Source organism: Pristis pectinata, chromosome 6 (genome assembly GCF_009764475.1).
Source record: "Pristis pectinata isolate sPriPec2 chromosome 6, sPriPec2.1.pri, whole genome shotgun sequence".
In the NCBI taxonomy this organism is placed as follows: domain Eukaryota; kingdom Metazoa; phylum Chordata; class Chondrichthyes; order Rhinopristiformes; family Pristidae; genus Pristis; species Pristis pectinata.
Window position 1 is genome coordinate 23230835 of NC_067410.1, and position 17901 is coordinate 23248735.

Here is a 17901-nt window from a genome sequence, read left to right on the forward strand (position 1 = left end):
GGAGAGTCAGTGGATGTTGTTTACTTGGATTTTCAGAAGGCATTTGACAAGGTGCCGCACATGGGGCTGCTAAACAAGATAGGAGCCCATGGTATTACAGGAAAGGTACTAGCATGGATCAAAGATTGGCTGACTGGCAGAAGGCAAAGAGTGGGAATAAAGGGGGCCTTTTCTAGTTAGCTGTCGGTGACTAGTGGTGTTCCGCAGGGGTCGGTGTTGGGTCCGCTGCTTTTCATATTATATGTTACTGATCTGGATTACAGAATTGTGGCTTTGTGGCCATTTTTGCGATGATACAAAGATAGATGGAGGGGCAGGTAGTGTTGAGGAAGCAGGGAGTCTGCAGAAGGACTTGAACAGGTCGGGCGAATGAGCAAAAAAGTGGCACATGAAATATAGCTCAAGGAAGTGTATGGTCATGCACTTTGTGTACTTTGGTAGAAGGAATAAAGGCATAGACTATTTTCTAAATGGGGAGCAAATTCAGAAATTGAAGGTGCGGGAGTCCTAGTGCAGGATTCCGGAAAGGCTAACTTGCAGGTTGAGTCGGTAGTAAGGAAGGCAAATGCAATGTTAGCATTCATTTCAAGAGGACTAGAATATAAAAGCAACGATATAATGCTGATGCTTTATAAGGTGTTGATTAGACCACATTTGGAATATTGTGAGCAGTTGTGGGCCCCATATCTAAGGAAGGATGTGCTGCTGTTGGAGTGGGTCCAAAGGAGGTTTATGAGAATGATCCAGGAGATGAAAGGGTTAATGTGTGAGGAGCGTTTGATGGCTCTGGGTCTATTCTCAATGGAGTTTAGAAGGATGAGGGGGAATCTCATTGAAACCTCCTGAATATTGAAAGGCCTGGATAGAGTGGACGTGGAGAGGATGTTTCCAGTAGTGAGAGAGTCTCGGACCAGAGGGCTCAGCCTCAGAATAAAAGGATGTCCCTTTAGAACTGAGATAAGGAGGAATTTCTTTAGCCAGATGGCAGTGAATCTGTGGAATTCCTTGCCTCAGACGGCTGTGGAGGCCAAGTTATTGGGTATATTTAAAGCGGAGGTTGATAGATTAGTAAGAGTGTCAAAGGTTATGGGGTGAAGGCAGGAGAATGGGGTTGAGAAGGAAAAATAAATCAGCCATGATCATATGGTGGAGCAGACTTGATGGACCGAATGGCCTAACTCTGCTCCTATGTCTTATGGCCTTATGGTCTTGTAATTAAACATTCATTTGCCGAGTCACATCCCCAGACATGTTCTGACACTCCATCCTTGCATCCACATCTCACAGCTTTCACATCCTACCAGCAATTCAATCCTATTGTCTGCAACACTTAACACTTTCCATGATCATCATAACTATTGCCATCTCCTTCGTAGAAGGTCCAAAATTGTTGCCAGCAGCAATGAATAGACAGTGTTGGTAACGCACCTCCTAATGACCTTTCATTCCTCACCAAACCTCTCCTGTGGTACCTTTCTCCTTTCCAATACCCAAGCCTTCCAGACTGATGAGGCAGCAGCTGAACAGCAAAAGAGCTGAGATGAAAAATCACCATCACGCAATGTAACACTTGCAGCCATTATCTCAGATGCAGGTGTTTTGCATGATATAAGGGCAAGCTTAATGGCAAGATCTGCACATGGGCATGACTGGCCCAAAAGCCAGGGCAGGAGGAAAGGGTTGGTGAGGTTGCACACATGTTCTGTAGCAGATGTGATTTCAGTGGGGTGGCATACAAGAAAAGCCTGGTAGGTATGCACATTGAAATTCTAGGTGCATTGGTTGGAAAGTCAGCAAGCCTGCATGAAATTTCAAGAGGCCAGTGCATCATACTACCACATGCCTGACAAACCAGACCTCAGCTTAAGTGGCAGCAGAAGGCACCCAGTGAAGTGCTTTACTGGAAGCTCAGACTTCTGCTATCATGACTCTGGATATCAGACTTGCAGGGTGTTAAAGTGATCAAGTATTCTGTTCTCCAACAGACTACTATGGTTATTGAGGTGGCTCTGCGTAGCATAAATATGTTATGCTCTGGCATAATGGATAGCATTTATTATCTCAACTCTTCTGCTCCACCACTGCCCTTGCTGTTGCTGGTTAACCAACCAGTCCAAATTGCAGTCACTTGCTAGTTCCAGGCCAAGAACCATTAAAGGTTGATCTCCAAGGCTTCCTGCAATGAATGTCAACAACAAAGACTAGCCTAGGCAAAGACAGTGGAAGACATGAGCTGAGGGAAAGTAGAAGGGTACTTGCACGAGGCTTGTGTGGTATTTGTTGTTATTTGCTTACAGATTCATTTGGATGATTTTATACTTTTTTTCTCATTGTAGTACAATGAATAGTGTGACAATCAGCAATGAAGGGAGGTAAAATGGAAACTTGGGGAATGGAATTGCATTTCTTTGATTGTGCCATCTGATGAGTAATCCAAGCAGCAGAGATGTTGCTTGAGCACACTTGCTGACTTTTCATTTTGAAAATGGCATGAAACAGTTTTCTGAACCAATAACTCGAAGGGAAGTGGTTGTTGCTGCTATTGACAGGCTTAATGGCATGTTGCTGAATGGAAAAGGTTGGATGAAATGTTGCCCACTTGCTGGGAACACAAAAGAAAGAAAAGCAATCAGGTTTAAACATAGAAACATAATGTGCAAGCCTGGAGCTGAAACAATGCGCAAGAATACAACTTTGACAGTTTAGAACCTGCAAAGAAATAAAGATAATGCCAGTAACAGGAAGTCAGGATACAAAGTATTAGGGATTATGTTTAATATTTTTTGCCTTTTGACCAAAGAATTGTGATTGAATGAAGTAGGTGAGATTTATTATTCTTTTACTCAATGACTCTCTATGTCCATTTCCTGTTTTTAAAAAGTAAGCAGTGTTATGTTCTTTCCTGGCATTTTCTGACTGAGGTGTTTTTCTATTTGGGAATAGGAAAAGCTTTGTTGACAATATGTGAAAGATGCCTTACGTGCACAAGGAATTTCGCTGTCGTGCTCAGGATGGGTTATCATGTAATTAGAAATTGGCTGTATGAATATGTTCCTGAATATACAATGCATAGATGACTTTATTGGATTGACCATACTATAAAACCCAAGTGTATGTATACCTGAAGCAGAGTTAAAACTTGTCAATGAGTCTTTTGAATGAAACCAAATATAATGTAATATCATTACCATCAAAATAACTTTCATCACACATATCACAGTGTATTTATGACTTTAAATGTTATCATTGACTCTTTACAAAATAGCAGACACTTTGTGTCAACATTTGCTTTTGATATGTTGGTGATTCAGAGTATGAAGAAAGTACAGAGAAGACGCTATTAGACTAATGGAAAGAGATTCATATAAACTCTTTGGTTGGTTTGAGTGCAGCATATCTTATTAAATTGAATTTTGGATTGCATTGCATCATTAATTTCAGAAATAAAATAATTGGCATTATCAATATAACGAATGGGCATCAGCATACAAAATTTACCACAAACAAATCTGGCTGATGTGATTTTTGCTATCATTAGCTTTGTAGTCAATGTCTCATCTTTGGTCATGTTTAAAGCTTTGTTTTTGTTACATATTGTTATATGTTGCCTCATTTGTAAATTGCTGTTTCTAACCTTTACAATGTTGTTGCTGCCATCTGATGATAAAATTCCTGTAATTGCATGCAATTGATATGAAGGGGTAACACTGGCCGAATTACTCGAAAAGAAGAAAGGAAAATTTGCATGGTTTAGCCAGTCATCTGAAACACATGGTAATTGTAGCTTGTTTTTTGTTCTTGGATTTTCTTTTTTTTTGTGGCATATGCTTTCTTTTGTTATTTGTTTTCTCTCTATTGCATGATCAGATATTTATGTATATTATTTGCTGTGTTTCATAATGATGTTTTTTTAAAAGGAGCTTTTATTTAAAAAAAAAGCAAATTGTTAACTGACTGCTTTTGTGGAATGTGCAGTTTAGTCATGTGTTCATTACTTCCATAGTGAAAGGTAGCAAAATGAAATAAAATTGGATATGACCAAAATGTTTAATTTTATGAACACATTGCAAGCAATCTGCTTTTTCATTGTACATTCATCTGTACCTCAAGTAAATGCTTTAACTGTGTGCTTTGCTCCTCAGTTAACTTTTTAACTGCCCAGCGTGATGACTTGAGGAAAATTTTCATCTATGGCACAATGTATAAAAGCTATTTTCCTTCCATTTTCTGATCTAAAATACAGGGTAGTAATGTGATCAACTTTTAATTCTAAATGGGGCCCAGATAGTAGACTTCAGAATCCATGCTGTTGAAGTGCAATAAAACATGAAAAGGACATGGTAATTATTCAGCCATTGATAAAACTTTAACCAGCTGTGCATTTATTGTCAAGATTTCTCCTTACCAAGGTTTCAGAGTCAAACAGCTGTGCATAAATGAAAATCAGAAAAACTGCTGATGCTGGAAATCTAAAATAAAAACAGACAATGCTGGAAATACTCAGCAGGTCAGGCAAGACTATGGGAAAAGAAATAGAGCTGGAATTTTGGGTCGAAGACCCTTCTTTAGTTTTGTGCATATTTTACTACTTGAGCCTTATTAATAAAAGGAGCTGATGATTCTATTATATTCACATTCCAATAACTTAATCACAGTATCTTTTTGTTCCCAATTGCCAATAGATTAAAATCTGATTTTTTCATCTTTTTTTTTACCTGATACCTTGTATCACATCCTACCTTTGTGCATATATTCACAACCTGAGAAAATTAATGATTAATCACAAAAACTGGAAATGTTCTGTTAATTAACATGTAATTTTGGCATTTGTAGAGAAAATAGAAATTGTATTAGACAGAGTTTGTATTTTTGATATTAAGTGTGCAAAAATCTGTTTTTACCCCTCAAACATCAAGGTAACAATCATTTATACATAAAGGTGATCCACCTTGGCATGCTTTCATTTTTTTGACATCAGACACACATCTAATGATGTGACTATTTGTGTAATATGTCATTTGAGCTGAAAGCTCCACACAATGACCATTGTGGAATAGTCTCCTTCAGATTTGAAGCACATTCTGCAAGCTTGTTGCTTTCCCTGTTTATGCTGATGTCAGGAGATCTGACTGAGCAGGTTTAAAATAGTTCTAATTCTTTCCAGAGTCAAGTTAACCTGACAGTGATTGTTTTCCATAGCACTTAGATGCTGATATACTAATTGCATTGGTGCCTCAATAGTGACTCAACTGGCAGTACTTAATTACTGGAAATGTCACTTTGGCTATCATTGGTCACTCATAGCTGGAGGAAAAGACATATCCATCTAGAAGGGCCTACTCTCAGAAAGTCTTCAGAGACACCATATCCTATCTGGATCTTTTTGATGAATAATGTATTTGCAAACCCAGGTTTCTAAACCCGTCATCACTGAGGTTTGAGGTGTCCTGTGAGAAGATCTTCATCCACACTTCCATGCCTGCTCTTTTTGTGGAAATCAAGATTACCTTGATTCTCAACTTCCTTGTCACAGGATCCTTCCAATAAGCCACAGAAGATCTTTGCAGTGTTTCCCAATTTACTGCCAACTGCCACATCTGAAAGGTTATGCAGCCACTATTCAGGGAGAAATTATTTCATTGACTTTGATTTCATTGAGGAATAGGTAGATTCTCAAAGATCAGGATTTTCTAGGGTTGCTGGCTTCCCATGTATCTAGTCAGCTTTTGATTGCCTTGTGTGTCCATAAGGATTCTTGTTAATAATCCAGATAGAAAAAGACTCCACTCGCACAATGTGCAGGTGATTGTGGATCATGAGGAGAATTTCCCCTTGGTGAATTCTGTGTTTTTCGGAAGTAGAAAAGATATCCTGAAGGGATGAATCCTGGGGGACATGTGCTAGTTCTTTACTCTCCAGGCTCCTAATAACAATTTGCAGTTTTACCACAGCAGCTGAGCACCTATGTAACAAGAGCTACATAAGTACCAAATCATTGTGGAGAGCACGATTGGTGTTCTAAAACTGAAATTCCTTTCCACTGTTGCTTGACATTGATGGTGGCCAGTCCACGATGTAGCCGTAGTAGCTGAGAGTATTGCACGTAATATATTGTTCAGATTATCTTTAAGTGAGTAGGGAAATGCATCAAGGAACTAAAATTTTAAGCAGATCAAGTCCATAATCACTCAGCTTACAGCATTTAGATCTGATCGTATTTCCTGCATGAGCAATGACTCCTTACTGTTGCTTGCTCACCTAATCATATGGTTTTTCATGCCATAGAGAGGTCTCCTGGAGAATGGGCATTGTAGAATGGGTATCTTGTCACACCATGTGATGTTCTTCATAATTCTTTGTCTACCATAGCATACACTCCTTCAGAAGTGGCCATGCTGAGTATTATTCTAACAGAACAAGCACATAATAAGATCCATAACTTAGTAACCAACCTTGAATGGTAGCCATATTCTGTCAGTGCCAGAATGACAGCAGGTGTGGCATAATTAATTCTCAGTGGTGTGGATTGTTTTAATGAGGCTCTACTTTCTTAATGCATCATTCAGTATCCAATGGCACTGAAGGTTTTATGCAATCATGTTGATTTGAAATGTGTGACATTACTAATGTTTCTAGGTGAAGCATTGCAGGGTCTACAGCAATGTTGGCAGCTGCCACCTCTGTGTGACTTAACTCCACAAAATAAAGGACATGCTTTCCTTAAATAAAGATGAAAGTGCTGTTCTTGACATTCACTTATAAGAAACTGCATCAAATAATAGAAAAATGAAAAATCCTGATATATGCCTGTAATCTGAGTGCTGTTCCTCTTTAATAACCTTGTAGTGGTTTCAACGTCCTTGGGCTGTGTTGTAGATCCTCTGTGTGGTTACAGTCTGGCTGAACCTGAGTGGAAGAGAAGGAAGACATTTGGTGACTTGTTCGATATCCTACCTAGGTGGTTTGACCTCGATGTTTGGGAGAGAATGGTATAAAATGTCATTGATGGGCTGAGGTTGACAGGATGGCCTAGGAGAGGGTAGGATATATGAGGAATGAAGTAGCAGTTTATGATATTAAGGATTTGCTATGTTTTTGTTTATATGTATAAAAAAGCAGTTTTTTGGTAGTGTGAAATTCATCTTGACATATCTTGTGAGATCATGAAATTTCTTTTGACTTTGCTCCAAGCTGTAGGGATTTTCACTCCACAGGAGACAATGAACCATCTTCTCCCAGGCTCCTCTAATGTTGGGTATAGTGAGTCTCCTGCTTTCCCTGGCACACAAGCTTCACATGCCTCAAATGTATTTCATGTACAAGGAAGTGTTCTTCCTTGTGCATGAACTCTCTCCTGTAGCCCCTTTCCTTCAAGGCAGTATGTTACTAGACTTTGGCTGCCATGGGGATTATATGCTTCCAGGCTGATACCCTCTGTGATTGGTGCTGAGCTATATGCAGGCAACCATATTCAGTCGAGTCAGATTCTTCTGTCAGGAGCAGTGCAGTTCCTGTTTCAGTGTTTCACTCTGGGTGTAAACCAACCTATCACTGTTTCAGACGTTTTTTTGACCTATTTCACAATTTTTTTAGGTGCCCAATTTGGCACTAACACTAAATGCTGCAATGTTTTAACACACCAGAAAAGGGTGAGATCCAAATCTAGGCAAGAGTCAAATAGCAATTTTATCGACTCGCAATCAAGTCTGTACAAACTAAAATCTACGACGTTAACCGGAACAAGACCAAAGCACATAAAACCCCACTCTCCTTTGTTACAGAAATATTCAAAATCAGGTTTATTATTACTGACATTATGTTGTGAAATTTGTTGTTTTGTGAAATTTCTTGATAAATCATCAAGTCCAAGTTGTTTAGCCCAGGAAGCACTTTATCCAACCAAAGTATATAGGAAGAACTTTATTCTTGTGGATTATTTACTTTCCATGCAAAAGACAAAATAGGGACTCATTGTGAAATGTGTGTAATACTTGTATTAAATTCTACATTCAGGTTGTGAACCAAATTGCATGGAAGGAAAATAGCAGCTTTGTACATGTATCAATTTTGTACATTTTACAAATGATTTTGTTCATGAGCGATGAAAATTTTCCAGTCATATTTTAATTGTTTGATTAAATTAAATAGATATTCATAGTTATATTCAAATAAATTTATTACAGCTAATTTAGTTATGTATGTTTCATTAAGTTTCTATGGATTTATACAATCTAAGCCCAGTTTTGGGTCATTTACTTGAAACCAGATGTCAAGAAAATGCTTACATTGGTATAGGTTGTAATTTCTTGCTTTGAAAGATACCCAAACATACATCATCTCCTCCTATACTTTGTTCATTAGTGTTGTGGAAGATGATTGCAACAGCTAGAATAATAAATTAAATGCAGAAAAATCTTTCAAATTACCTTATAAAGGTGAAATTCAGGTTATCCATTTAAATAAAAGAACATAGTTGACTACAATTTCTGACTTCAAACTGTGCCTTTGTCCAGGCCATTCTGGAACTTTGCATCTTCCTTCAGTGCTGGAAAACGTCCAGTATTGGCTTGCCAGTGTAATCTCTAGGGTTTCCTCCAATAATCTAGTTGTTGCCTCAATGCTAGTCTCATTGTCCTTAGTTTATTTAAGCCATATTCTTCTGTGCAAAGGCCTATTATTCGCAAATGATTCCAGCTTTATGGGACTTGCAATAAGGATCTCAATTTATTCAGAACCTCCACTCTTTGTCTTTTTCTGAAAGTGTTCCATTTTATGACAACATCATTCCTGTTTTTACCAATTTCAATATTTAATTCACAATTGAATAAACTGCTTGAATTTGTTAAAAGCAAGAGAAAAGAGGTAGCTGAAGGAAACATTCTAGTATATCTTATTAAAATGATCCATGGGTTTCTTTTGGCTTGGACATATCAACTAATGAATGTTCTTGAAGAAGAAATCTGGCTTGTCTCCACTCAGTGTTTGGTATTTTGTTTCTTGTTGGGCTCCAGTAGACAGTTTCTAGATCATAGGCCACCTTTCCAGGTTTTGTGCACTTCTAAAAGTTTTGGATTAATTTGGATTTTATTTCTTACGTTTAAAGGTAGGTTTTAGATTTTGTTTAAGAAATATAATTTCTCAGCACTGTGACATTGCATTAAAAAAATCTTTGCTCCCGAAGGTTAAATTCAGCAACTAATAATTCCTGCTGGGAGCTGTGCTTGAAGGATTACTTTAAGAAAGGAAGTGATGGTCTGTATTTATAACTCTGACATCCACTTCATTTGAATATGGCTTCCACTGAAAGCAAAATTACTGAATTTAAGTGAATATTGCAAAATCTGAAAAAAAACTATAGCATTTTGTAGACTTCATATTTTATGAAGCAGTTTATTTTGAAAGATAAATGTTTGAATTCATTTGCATTTTTCAATGACAAAATATTTATTTCTGAATCAAAACAAAAATTGGTAAAGGAATCAAAAAGTCTGGTGGTTTTTGATAGACATCTTTTATCTCAACACAATTACTGCTTCAGCAGCAATATTACATTTATCTTTTTAAGATTATTTTGTCATGTGATTGTTAAGAATTTTATTATTTAAGAACATTACCATTTAGGTTTTCAATCAAAGTCACCATTTGTTTTCATTTTTGGCTTTAAAACAGACTTTAAGCATAGCTGTAATGACAGGAAAATATGTACTAAATGGAAAATGAAGCATTACTGATTTATTCATATTCCTCGCCTCTTCTGACAGCAAATCTGCCTATTGGTGAAACTGGATCTGATAACACAGACAATGCTGCCAGTGGAGGGAGTGAGAATGCAACATGCTGTGGATCATTATGGTGAGTAAAACCACACCAATAGAGACACAAATTTAGGCGTTACATAGATAGGGGCGAATGCATTAGTAGTAACGAAAAATATATATGTGTCATAAACATAGCCATGTATAGCAAATAACAGACAAAAATGTGTGCACAGACATCAAGGAACAGAAAGCCAACTCTGGAGACTGATAGAAAAGACCAATTGTTCATGTAAAAATTTACAAAGGCATTGACATAAATAAAAATCCACAGAGAAACATAAACAAAAAAATAAATAAAATCATGGAATTGCACAAGTATACACATTCATTCAGACACTTACAACTGGGTAGTATGTTTATTAAATTATGTGAATATTGAACATTAACAGCCTATCAAGGAATTACTGTAATTGTGTGGGATTAACTTGATCATAATTTATTACAAAAGAGCCTCCCCTCCCCACCACCAGCCACCCACCACAACTTCCTCTCCACTCTCAAGCCTGGAGCTCAGAACCCACTACCCCAACCAAGTGTTTGACCAAATCATTCACCCGCTGCCCCCACGTGCAGATGCCAGCAATCAGATTCCTTCCCCACCTTTCCGCCATCAGTCATCCCTCATGGCTGCACCTCGAGTTTGGACCCTACCTAATTATTGGACCTGGAGCACAGAGTCACTGCTGTTGTACCTAGACATCACCATCTTCCTGCTGCTAAATACGAAGCTGGGTGCTAGCATCCAGGTTAGCTGCCTTGCTGATGAAGTTCAGGGTTGGAAGTTTGGCTTGGGCTATTGCTGTCATTTGATCCCACGGGCAGCAGTGGGACCTTTGTAGGAAGGTAAGAGAAGTGGGGTGGGGAGAGCAGAACTGGGGAGAGAAAATTTAGGGGAAAACTAATGGTGGTGGTGGTGGAAAGAGTAAATGAGGCAGAAAGAAAGGTAAAAGAGGTGGGGGAGAGGGAGGGATAAGAGATGAAAATTGGGGGGGGGAGGTAGATGGAAAGAGAGAGAGGTGAAGAATGATGTGAAGGGGAAATTTAAGGAGATGTAGAAGTAGGAGGATGACGGACAGGAAAGAGGCAAAGTGAAAGGGATGTAAAATATAAGAGCAGGAAGTTTCAAGGTGTATCTTTATAGAACAGCCTACAGCTGGATTACTGTTGGGGAGAAGGGATGAAGGCAAGGAAGGGGGGGGGGGAGGAGAGGGAGAGTGAAGAAGAGGAGATGGGGAAGAAGGGTGAATGGCTGAATGGAATGAGCTGGGGTGAGGGCGATGAAGTGAAAGAACTGGGGAGAAGAAGGCAAGTAGGTAGTGAGAGCATGGTGGGAAAGGAGGGAGCAGGGAGATGGGCCTTAGCATCTCCTTCTCTCCTCCCTTTTCCCTTATGTCCACCTCTTTATTTTCTCCTCCAACCCCTTCTTTCCACTCCCCTCTCAAACTTGGATGCAGACCCATCAGTCTGGGTCTTTGTCTTTCTACCCATGATGTTTAGCTTGTACATTCCCCAGCTTAGGTTGTCAGGAGATCAATAAACATGTACTTGAATGCACACTAGTTACAGTGCAATATTTCAAACTGGGGAAAAAATGGTAAGTAACAAGACATCGATTTACCTTTTTTCCTGTGCTTTCAAGAAAGCAGAATTTTAACAGTTTTATATAACATCCTTTCAAATTAGCCTGCATTAAGTTATTGCTGCACCATCCATTGAAAAATCTATACTCCAGCTTTTAACTTTTTGGAGCATGTTTGAAGGATTAAAGCAGGAGATTAGTGGTACTTGTAAAAATAATTCCATTTGCACTGGTTTCTTAATGAGGATTAATTTGATGAATCATGCATATCTCCAATTCCACCCATGTAAAATATTTAACTGATTGTGCTGAAAATGTAACCGCTTTAATGTTCATCAATGTTGAAAGCACACAACTAACTTATTAGTTAACTACTTAAACTTAATTTGTCTGTTTGAAGTGATCTGACTGTGCATCATGACATTATTTTAGACTTTTCTTTAAATTGTTCTGTCAGCCTTCTGAACAGCCACATACTTCCTATAGAGGAAAGAAAGATATAGAAATTCAGTTGAACAGTGTCAGTTTTATGAGTGCAAAAGGCCACCACCATAAACCTGCAGATGGTTGGAGTGCTCAAGCTGCAACTTCGTCAGCCTGGAGCATTCAAGAAGAGCTTTGCAGTCTATCCCTTACCATTGATGTGTCATCATCTTCTGCATAAATTTGCATTAAGGAGGCCAGTCATCGTCAAATGAGCAACAAGAAGTGTAATACTAGGAGGAGGATGAGAATAATGAGCACAGTGAAGAGTGGGTGTAGCATTGATTGGAGCATTGCAGCATCCAAGCAGCCAGAGCTCGTCGAGAGTAGCTCATCTAAAAACACTTCACATGAGCCATATTTCACAGCTTCAGTGTACTAACAGTTCCAATATCCTAATGACTGTAATTATTAACACCATCTGACTGTCTTCATTTAATCCATACTTGAGTCTTGTGCTTACCTTAGCACAAATAACTAAAAATAAATTAGGAAAGTGCATCCAATAACACATTTCCATCTCTGTATGTTTAACATGAATTAAGAAGAATGAACCATATGTTTGTATGGTGAATGAAAACGTATTCCAATTGATGATTGTTGGGAGGTGAGTTCATGAGCTTCCATCGAGTACATACTGCATACTCTGTTCTAGAAGGCAGTTACACACTTTAATTTAGTACCACAGGACTAAGCAGTCAAGAGGATGTGACCATGAGTGAGGCAGGTGTAGGAATGCAGAAGGTAGATTTGTAATAGGTTAAGTCCTTGCATGTCCAGCAGGTATGATGTTTTTGCAGCCTATTTAAGAGCAAAGTCTGCAGGTTGGACTGTGGTAGAGGAGGCCTTTCAAATTGGAGAGTGAAATAGAGGACAGTATAGTTAGGGATATAGATGCTGTTCTCTATAGCTGAATACTTGGCTCCAAGATTGGTGTGGGATGCATGGGTTTCAAGTTGTGAATCATTAGTACCTGCACTAAGGAAAGAGGAAGTTTTTAAATGGGGATGGGCTTCACTTGATCATTTTCTGAGAGAACTGAAGAATTGAGACTGTGTTACGCCACCACAAATGTTTCTAGTTATGGTTTGGATCTGATGCATACAAGTGAAAGAACAAACTAACACACTAAAGTTAGTTTAGTACATAATTTTGTATTAAATCTCAATTTAGTACAAAAGCAATCAGCAATTCCATAGATGCAATGGCAAAAGACATCACATATCTATCCTTGCATCAGGGTGATGGCTAGGCATCGAACCTCAACTTGCCAAGATGCTTAGCACCGGTTGCGAACCCTATCAGAGGGTAAGTCCAGTAATCAGTTGGACAGTCCCATCCTTTATACAGTCAAACAGATGTAATCACATCTCAAAGACTCGAAAGTCTGATTAAAAATAGAGTTATCTTGACATAAATGCTATGAATCATCACGCAGGTGGGACAACTATGCAGGTACTTAACAAATATTCCACTCTAGTATTTGGACACTGTGTTAACCCATTAAAGCCTGAGTATCATTACATAACATGGTAACACTGTGACAAATGCTTTTCCCTACAGACTGGGGAAAAAGTAAATTAAAACAATGGGGAAAGGTTTCTGGTGAGGGGAAATTTAGGAAGTTGAAGGACAAAGCAGTAGTGCAGGGTAGCAGTAACCAGAATTTGTCAGGAAGGGAGAGTGCACACAAACATAAAATATACCTCCAGTCAGAGTCAGAGCAGAGAAAAGTGGGAAGGAAATAAAATTGGAGACTCTATCTGAATGGATGCAACATTCATAACAAAATACATGAATTAATGGAATGAATAGAAATAAATCAAAATACCATTCCAAAGACATAGTTGAAAAGTAATTAAGATTGTGAATTAAACACTTCAGGATGCACAACTTTTAGAACAGATAAGCAAAGCGGAAAAAGAGGCACAGTGGTCCTAATAATAAAGAAGGATAAAGGCAGTAGAGAGGAATTTCTTGGCTCAGAAAATCAAGAAGTAGATTCAGTTTGGTTACTGAAGATTATTCAGTTCTCTAGGAAAATGATGAAATGAAGCCCATCCCCTTCCCCAGCTTACTCTTTCCTTAGTACAGGTGCTAATGATTCATGAGTTGAACCCCATGCATCCCACACTAATCTTTGATACAGCAAGGTGCAGATAAGATTGGAAGTTGTATATTGGCTCCAAACAGTAGTGGCAATGCGTGGCAGAATTCAGGTAAGGAAATTAAAGAAGCATGTAACATGGGGGCTGGAGGAAGTTTAATTAACATAAAGATTGGACAAACCAACTGAGCGGTGCAAATGTGGAGGATAAATTCGTGGAGGATAAATTCATGGAGTGTATAAGATGGTTTCAAGATCAGCATGGTGATTAATTAATGAGGGAAGAGTATTTACATTGTGTAAAGAGAAATTGATGATCTTTAGGGAGTAGTTATCACAGTATAATAGAGTTTGATATAAAACTTGAGTGATTTTAGTTTATTCTGAAACTGAACTAAATCTGAATAAAGCAAACCACAAAAGCATGGCATGGCATTGGCTACAGTATATTGAGAAACTACATTAAGTAGTCAATACAGAGGCTATGAATAATACTGTATATAACTTTTAAGGCATACCTAACAGGAAATGTGGTCCATCTGTGCCTATTAAGAAGATAAATGTAGTATAAGATCAAACAAAAATGAATATAATGTTGCCAAAAAAGTAGTTCACCTGAAAATTGGGAAAATTTCAGAATTGACCAAAGAAAGACCAAGGTCTTGATAAGCAAGGGAAATGTAGAGCACCAGAATAGTCTAGCGAGAAACATAAAAACATGAGAGATTCTTTGGATGAGTTAAAAGAGAAAGATAAAGTTGATGCGAGTCCCTTACAGACTGTCAGAAGAAATTATATTGGGGAATAAGGAAATGGCAGAGAAATTAGTCTGTCCTCATGGAAGACACAGAAAGCCTTCTGGAAAGCAGCAACTACAGCTTTAACTTTGGCTAAATCTTCAAAAATGGTCCAGTTTTTTAAAAATCATCTTTTTACATTTTGGACTTTGTGGAGTGGTTCTAACATTTTTTAGCTGAATCAGCCTGACATAATCAGCTGGTGGCCAAATTTAGATCATAACTGTCACAAAATAAATGCTTATTTCAGTAAACTGCAACATGTACAATCTGTCCCATACTTGTTCTTTCTCCAGTGTTGTGACTTTGCATAAGTGGTGTCATTACCTTTTCAATTTAATATCAATCCTGTACCTACAAACAGTATGCTGTTATTTCAGTACATAACTAAATGAAGGAGCATGGTTTTGACTTCTACAAAATCAACACTAGATGCTATTAAGCATATTGTCTTATGTCATAGTTATTAATATGTTTGTATTCTCCTTACATTACAGTTTACGAATTTCTAAATCAAAGTTCAGGTCAGTACCTTTTTTTCCCCCTGACTTTTTAGCTTCAATTTCTATCTGTGATAAGTGCTGAACTGTGATTAGTGAATATTGGGTATATTAGTTGAAGATATTATTGTGCATTATTTCATTGTTTCATAATAGGAAGGTTACATATCTTACTCTAATAAAAGCTCCATTTATGAAATGAAAAGCAATAGCAGTTGTTTTCCATTAGCACTAACATATATGGCAATATTGATTTTTGAAATTTGTGACAATGTAAGGAAATGGTATTTTGAGACTGAGCATTTGATGTATAACTGGGTCTGTGCACATTTTGATACTGTTCCACCATTACACAGATAGAAGGTAAGCATTTTCACCTTTTTTTCATCTATAGCAACAGTATCTTGCCCCATGTACTGCAAAAATATTTTTTGAATGACTCTTGAATTATCTGCTATATCATTTTTTCCAGAAGTCCACTTCAAGTATTGGTCATGCTATATGTATATGTATTATCAGACCTAAATGGTTTGAACCTGTATCCACATGTCTTACTCGTACTTTAGTTTGAATCTTATTGCTCGATTCACTTTTCCATATCACTTTATATCATCATTAGTTCACAAGAAAATAGGAGCAGGAGTAGGTCACCTGATAGCTGATCTATACTGGCTTCAACTCCTCTTCTGTGCCAGTTCCCCATAACCCTTAATTCCTTGATGTTTCAAATATTTATCTATCTCCTCCTTAAATGTATCTAATCATCTGGCCTCCAATACCTTCGGGCAAAAAAATTACAGAGATTCACTACCCTCTGAGAAAATAAATATCTGGGTAACTGAGTTTTGAATGATGAGCCCATTTTGTCCCTTTGTTCATGACTCTCCCACTAGTGAAAATATCTCAATATCTACCCTGTCAAGCTGCCTTAGGATTTTGTATGTTTGAATCAGGTCACTCCCCATTCTTCTAAACTCCAAGAAATACAGACCCAAACTGTCTATCCTCTCACGATAGGACAACCCTTTCATCCCAGGAATTAGCTTGGTAAATCTCATTTGGACTGCCTCTAATGCTACTATATTCTTTTGTGATGGAAGTGGCTCAAAACTGTGTATAGGGTTGCAGGTGTGGCCTCACCAATACCCTGTTATTAAACACTAACCTCTTTGCAATAAAGGTCAATGGGCTGTTTGCCTTCTTAACTATTTGTTGGACCTTCCTGCTGACTTTCTGTGATTCATGCACTGGAACACCTAAATCCCTCTGAACTTAATTTATTTGCAGTCTCTTTTCATTCAGATAATAATCTATCTTTTGATTCCTCTTATCAAAGTCCATGAGCTCACACTTCCCCATATTGAATCCATTTGCCAGTTTCTCACCTAATCGCTTGATCTATTTATGTCCCACTGCAGAATCACAATGTCCTCATCACAACAAGCCCTTCCACCTACTTTTGTATTATAGGCAAACTTGGAAACCTTGCATTTCGTTGCCGCCTCCAGATCATAAACGTTAATAGTAAATGAAGTTGCATTAGTGCTCTAAGCTTGCATCATAGATGCTGTACCTCCAGTCTGATTTTGCCTGGTCTTTCCTTGAAACTTGCACTGACACAAGAGCATCCTTCTGGTTTATCTGTGCACTTTTTCTCCTTTATTTGTCTCTCTTGTCTCTCAGCAACCATAACTGGACACATTAATACAGGTATTTGATCAATGTAGGTACAATAGATACTGATTGATCATGACTTGGCCTCTGAATTGCTCTGCCAAAACAGTAGAACAATGTTCTAATGATTTTATTTATTGCTGAAAACATGTTAATCTTTGAATCCATGCATAAAGGAGAAATAGTCTGTGTCCTTCATCATTTCAATACATCTCTGTGCATTAAACACAATGAATTATTTTTGAGTTGTAGTCACCATTGCAGTATAAGGAAATAAGGTACCCAATTTATGCACAACAATATCCCTCAAATCATCGGACAATCATTTTATTTAGCAGTATTCATTGACAGATAACTACTGATTTAGACTAAAGGAGGAGCTACCTGCTTTTCCAGCTCGGTCACTAGAACTTTGAAAGGAAAACTGGTCACATTATTAATGTTTTATAGCCATTATATGTAAATCCTGGAGGTAAAGCTCCACTCCAGCTTTGGTTTCTATCAAAAGATATCAGTAAATTCCATGGACAGGGGCTTTACATCAGTTGATGTCTCCTTACTGATGAAACCTCACCACATCTTGCTGCCCACCCCTGGTGTGCAGTTCAACAGTGAGATCAACCTTCTGCATCCAGCCCAGGCAAGTTTTCTGGGTGGGTAATGTAGGTGGCCAGCCTGATTCAGAAAAATTTGCTTCAAAGTCAAAGCAAACATCCAAGTTTCCAAATTCATTGGACCCATATTCTGAAAGTGGAGTATAACTTGCAGCCTCGCATATTCTTTCAGGTTTAATGCAAGCAATCAAAGATCAATTTCTACTTGTCTCTAGATGACAAACTAATTGCTTCTACACCAAAGTCAGTAGCCATATTTGGTTAATTGACTAAAGGTCTACAGCATTATAGGAGGCATAAGTAAAGCCTAGAGGCTTATTAGTTTGTTC

At 38.0% G+C, this 17901-nt stretch overlaps 1 protein-coding gene across 1 annotated transcript in view; it reads left to right on the forward strand.

The window, feature by feature from the left end:
• The window catches only part of LOC127572139 (voltage-dependent L-type calcium channel subunit alpha-1D-like), a 305309-nt gene that overhangs the window by 147705 nt on the left and 139703 nt on the right, over positions 1–17901 (forward strand). Inside the window, exons 10-11 of the mRNA XM_052019090.1 lie at positions 9762–9852; positions 15282–15308. Of these exons, the coding sequence (XP_051875050.1) occupies positions 9762–9852; positions 15282–15308 (118 nt within the window). The remainder of the gene's footprint in view (positions 1–9761; positions 9853–15281; positions 15309–17901) is intronic.